This window comes from Leopardus geoffroyi, chromosome B1 (assembly GCF_018350155.1).
Source record: "Leopardus geoffroyi isolate Oge1 chromosome B1, O.geoffroyi_Oge1_pat1.0, whole genome shotgun sequence".
Classification (NCBI taxonomy): domain Eukaryota; kingdom Metazoa; phylum Chordata; class Mammalia; order Carnivora; family Felidae; genus Leopardus; species Leopardus geoffroyi.
In genome coordinates this window covers 6,310,780-6,316,779 of record NC_059327.1, presented here as the reverse complement: position 1 = coordinate 6,316,779, position 6,000 = coordinate 6,310,780, and the positions used below count along the sequence as shown (strand labels likewise).

General features: G+C 39.7%; 1 protein-coding gene across 2 annotated transcripts in view; it reads right to left on the bottom strand.

Moving 5' to 3' along the window:
* Window positions 1-3,427: 3,427 nt before the first annotated feature.
* The window catches only part of AGPAT5 (1-acylglycerol-3-phosphate O-acyltransferase 5), a 57,828-nt gene continuing 55,255 nt past the window's right edge, over window positions 3,428-6,000 (bottom strand). Inside the window, exon 8 of one of the 2 annotated variants that reach the window (XM_045451931.1) lies at window positions 3,428-5,921. In XM_045451931.1, coding sequence (XP_045307887.1) covers window positions 5,696-5,921 — 226 coding nt within the window. In that variant the 3' untranslated portion in view covers window positions 3,428-5,695. The remainder of the gene's footprint in view (window positions 5,922-6,000) is intronic. The other variant, XR_006705276.1, reaches the window with a different exon arrangement.

Below are 6,000 nucleotides of genomic sequence, written 5' to 3'. Positions count from 1 at the left end.
TCAGAGCCCGGAGCCAGCTTCGGATTCTGTGTCTCCCTGTCCCTCTGCCCCTCCTCTGCTTGTGCTCTGTCTCTCTCAAAAATAAACATTAAAAAAATAAAAAGAAATTATAAAGAAACTGACCTGACCCAAATAGACAATAACTCAAGTGTGCATGGACAGACCACTGATTGACTGAAAACATTTCAAAATAACAAGTGCTAACGATCATGTGTTTGAATTCCAAAATGCATCAGAGAAGAATGGACTTATTCACACACTGTAGAAAGTAAAGCCGAAATGATTTAGGAAAAATTATAGTAACGTCTCACATTTATGTTGAACTTTATATAAAAATGCATTTTTACTATTATCTCCTTTGACTCGTAGTAAACTCTAGGAGGCAAATAAGCAATCCCCTTATTTTATTGATAGAGCCCGGAGCCTGCTTGGGATTCTGGGCCTCCCTCTCTCTCTGCCCCTCCCCCATTCACACTTTGTCTCTCTCTCTCTCTCAAAAAAAAAAAAAAAAAAAAAACAAACCAAAAAAAAAACCCCCCAAAAAAACCAAGGGCTCAAACAGGGAAGGTAGTTTGTTTAAGGTATATACACGTAGTGATGCAACACAGACCATTTTGTAGTTTGGGATTTCCCATAGTGAGTGACCTTCAGGGGAACAATTGCAAATATTACTGTTCTCTGTGCCACTATCAGGAAAGATCTTTGAATCTATTTGCCATTTCATATCATCTTTTGCCATCGTGAGGGCTGTGCTACCAACACAGGGGACAGGCAACAACCCCCCCACCCCCACCCCAGCCCTCAAGCCCAACATGGAGTTGGTTTGGAGACCATGAAATTTTCTCATGAAAGATAGAGAATCTTTCCTTTTGTAATCTCTGTATTGTTTGATTTAGACTTTAAGCAAAATATCTTTAAGTGACTAAGATTACAGTTATGACCATCTACTTTTTAAATTTTATTTTTAGAGAGAGAGGGAGAGCACAAGCAGGGGAGAGAGAGACACAGAGAGAGAGAATCTTAAGCAGGCTCCGTGCTCAGCACAGACCCTGACGCGGGGCTTGATCCCATGACTCTGGAACCATGACCTGAGCCAAAATTAAGAGTTGGGACACTCAACCGACTGAGCCACCCAGGTGTCCCATGACTATCTACTTCTAAAGGCATTTAAGTGGTATGAAATACATCTTTGTTAAGCAGGAAAGAGTGGGCAGACATTTTTCTACTAGAAATATTAGTGTGACTTTGGGTATTTTATTCAAACTCCAAGTCTCTGTTTTCTCAGCTGTAAAACTGGGAGCAAGAGAAGTTGAAGGACAAGATTTAATTAGCACCTGCCACATTTCATGCCCTACCTACATCCAGACGTTTGGTAACTTACTGCATCATCAGCAACCCTTTGAGGTAAATATATTAATTATTATCACTATTTGACAGAAGAGAAAATTGGGAAACTTTCAACAGAAACATGAAGTGGAAACCGAAACATTAACCTGTCCGAGGTTGAATCCCGAGTGGTCGAAGCAGGACCCAAAACTGGTCTTCGGCCTGGGGGCCACGTGTGGAGGGAGAGAGCCTCAGAGGAGGCTAGCGCCCTGCCCGGCAGACGGCGAGCACTCAACACATCTTGGCAAGTATCAAAACAAAGTAACATCTTAAAATAATGTATTCTGTAGCTATTGTTTGCAGTAAAACATATATGTATATAAAACATACATATTATCACATATACGTGAAATGACTATCGTGAAATAGATGTATTATGTATCACCAAGTAACTTCTGAGATTTATATTTTCCTTTTTCTTTTCTGGATTAATGAAGCACCAATAAACTCGAGAACAGAAATCACAATTTATTCCGAACACATCATAAGGAGCCAAGACTGTTAGTCAAATATTCCCTCCTGCTGAACACACAGAGAGTATCAGTAGCATTTGTTGTTTTTTTTTTTTTTTTAGGACATAATGATTTATAAAAATAAAATTGCAGAACAGGTCTTTCTTACATATTCACATACAAAATCACGAGCCATTACTAATTTGGATGGAGTAACGGACCATCAAAAAACATTCACTGCGAGTTTGTATCACCTACAGGATCCTACTTTCCTTTAACAACAGAAGTAACTCAAGCTTTCCATCTGGAGTGGCTTTCTGAAAAATAACTTTGTGTTTTTTTCCTGCTCAGGATAAGGTATTTGTCTCTTCGACCTCATGCACGACCACACCAAGAATGACTCCCCGGTTGCTAAAAGTTATGGATTTACTTCATTGCCACAAATTGGAAAATGTGTCAAATGAAATCCTGGGGATAATGTTGCGCCATAACTACTCTCAACTAAGTCAGTAACTGTAGACCTACCACTTACAGATATCTGAAGGAAATTTTAAATTTGATTACACGGTTATTTTACCTATATAATGTCAAATATCTGAACGTTTCCAAATTAACAATTTGCATAATGCCAAGCATACTAACTGATAAGGCAACATTCTAAGTCAGCCAGTCTTTAATCTGAAGGTATGTGTAACACAATAAAAACTGGTCTAACCCCTCCCCCTGCCCCCCAAAACCTACTTATAAAGATACATAACTTACTACACGGTGGTATCTGGAGTGCTGGCCATCTTGTCTTTCATCTACTACGTCAAGAACAGATACTACTATGGTTAAAATCTATTTGTACTATACATTTACAATTGTGCACACGAAATAGCACCGTGACAGACATTTCTTGAGCTTCTTAAATGAGTCAGATATGTCTCTGGCAGTCCCTTTGTATCTATTCCTGATGGCACATTTTGGGAGAGGACACATTTCATATAGACTGTATTTTTATAATGGCCCATCTATTTAAAAGATCACTTTACTGACAAAGATTCATTCAGTGAATGTAAAAACAAACCACAGAGCATTACAAAAGAAAAATAAAGCTTACATAATCTGGATATAAAGGAAAGTTGGTATGACTATAAATGAAAAAAAATCCCACAGAAATGAAATAAATGGAAGAAGTCATCAGTATGTACGATGTAAGGACCAGTCAGATGGCCGTTTCCCTACCAACCTGGAAGAAGGCAGCAGTATGTGTGATGTAAGGACCAGTCAGATGGTTACTCTCCCTACCAACCCGGCTAAATTTAGGCATTGGACAAGTCTCAGTGAGATACCCTAATGATTACAGAATTCTCAAGCAATTAGTACTTGCTATATTCATTGTATAAAATATGAGTTTATATAACAAAACTAATATATTGCTTCACAATTTTGAGTACTGTATTTTTTATACTTGTTCAACATTTAAGAAAAAATATTATAATTTTATAAATTCAGAATGCAAGACCAGCCACGAAGCCTAGTCAACGTAACAGAAGACCAAGGGGGAATTTCTGGGTCGCAAAATGTTAAATAGCACAGACATTAGAGACAGTGAAAGATTTTATTTTTTCTTTTACTTTCATCCAAACACACCCTTTTCTGGAAAACATAAAAGCATGCACATTGATGGCATTCTTATAAAGAAAAACTAAGTAATAACTAAGCTGCAAATGAACAATAATAACAGACACACAGGCTTAAAAGATATGTGAAAAGATTTACAGGGAGATACAGGGCTCCTAATTTTAGAAAGTAAGAATTCAAGTCATATCAACACATGTTAAAAAGAAGCTTCTAATTTCCAAATATTTCAATACAAAATTTTTAAACTAACAAATATATCTTACAGAACTCTTGTGAGAATATAAGTATGGTCATAAGAGACATGATGTTCAAAGGGTTCTTATGCAGTTCACTGTAACTTCTTATGATCAGTTATAATCAACATAATTCCAAAGATATTTCTTCTTAAAGTTTAAATTTAGAGCATATCCATGATATTCAAAGTAAGTTACGCAACTTACATTTACTTTGAATAAATTAGAAATCGGTTCAATCTTTAGGACTGTTTAAAAAAAGTATTAACAAAGACGGTGAGACTGATTTAAATCTCACTTTACAGGTAAGAGAAAATCACAATTTGGCATGGGAACACTTTTCAGAAGTTTTACCTACACCCCCATGCATAAGGAGACCAACCATATCCTGCGGGCACATGTCCACACACACACACACACACACACACACACACCAGTTCAGACTACCCAGAGCTTCAAAGGTACTGTCTCACACGGCCTGCTCTCTGGGTCTGGAGAGTCAGTCACACAAAATTTCCCTTACTTATTATTTTCATTTTGCTCATCATGGTTCAGTTGGTGTGTTTCATCTGGGGGCACTGGCATGAGTTTACAACAAAAATCCATTAGGCAGAAATGTTACCTTAAGGGACTAGTAGGCAACAATCCAGTTTAAGTCAGCCACAGGCCATAGTTATTACTTCCTGACCGAAAACGGCTCTTGTTCTGAGGGGGCACGGATGAACTGTGTGGGGACTCCCCACTAAAACTAGTGGGGACTCCACGAGTTCATCCGGGCCTCGCGGGCTGAGCCTGTGGTTCACTGGCTTGAGGAGGGAGACAGACGAGCGTCTTAGCCGCAGCCACTGGGGCGGGCTCAAGAGAGCCTCACCGACCAAGTTCAACCTGCAGCAGGACCGAGGCCGGCTCCATGCTTCTCCCCTGCGCCCGTCCTATGCCAGGCACCGAGCAGCACGCTGCCAGGAATCCAGAGGAAAAGAATTCAAACACAGTGGAAATCGACCATGATGACAGGAAAAGAAAAGGCTTCCGCCGAACCCAAGGGTAATAATAGGCAAAAGGCACATGCTCGGAAATCCAGGCGGACGTTTGAAGGCTCCCATCACCTCAAGCATCTGTGGACTCAGGTCCCACCAAGGTTCACACTGATTGTTTTGATGTAAAAATAACAGGAAGCCTGAAGGCTTTTAAGCAATTCTGGCACAGACACTGGGACGTACTGAGGGCTCCGCTTTGCTCTTCAGAACGCTGGGCAGCGTCAAGTGCCGCGACAGCGGGCCGGGGTCACGCCTCCAACCGAAACTCAACGCTCACATTTGACACATTATCCTTTTGTGTACAATGCAGGGCGTGCAAATTAAGCTGCTTCAATAAATATTAGACATGTTAATTACTCTGCAAAGAGAAAATAAAATCAGCTAATAATACACTACAATCAAAGCATTCGCAAACCACAGCTTCTTCCCCGCAGACATTTCTTGACCTTTTCCTTGCATCCTTCTTGGTACATAAATACAATTTCCTTCATCCACTTGGAGACATTAAGCAAAAGGCAAAATAGTACACAGCTGCAAGATACCAAATACTTCGGTGATGAGAGTTGGGCCTAGTCAGGTTGTAAAAAACTAAAAATAACGAATACGGTGAAATACGCTGCAAATTAACGTTCATGAATGCAGCTATCTGAGTCACGAACCGATACCAAAGCATACAATCCTAACCATCTTCTGAAGATGACACTAGATCACGGAAACACCAAGGATGGCACAGAGGTTAGCTTTCCCCTTCCAGCAGCTTGTTCTAAAGTTGCAAAACCACGTATGTTTGCCCAAGACCATCTGCAGGTCGGCTTTAGTCAGAAATTCTATTTTATCCAATGTTCAATCAACAAGGCTTTATTTACACTTCTTATTAAATTCAGGCAACAATCTGATGTCCCGTGTGGCTGCCAACAGTAAACTGCGTAGCACATTCCACTGCCTGGACATGGCTACTTGTCTACGCTTTAATACTAACCCACAAGCAGCCGATTAAGGTTCCATAAACCCACGTTTTCACATAGAGTTTCCTTCCAGCCTCGGTCATAAGCATACCAGCAGTCAAGCCACTTAGGATCAGTAATGATGGTAAAGTCTTCTTGAGACTTAATTTAGAATTAACACTTTCCCCGGGAAACTTGTTTCTTCTTTCTGGATCCAGTGAATCATAAAATTCTATAAGCAACCTAGGGTTAGAATGGAAAAAAAGAAATGTAAAGTTTCAGGTTTAGTCATTTAAGATTTTAATTTAACAGATAGCTACTA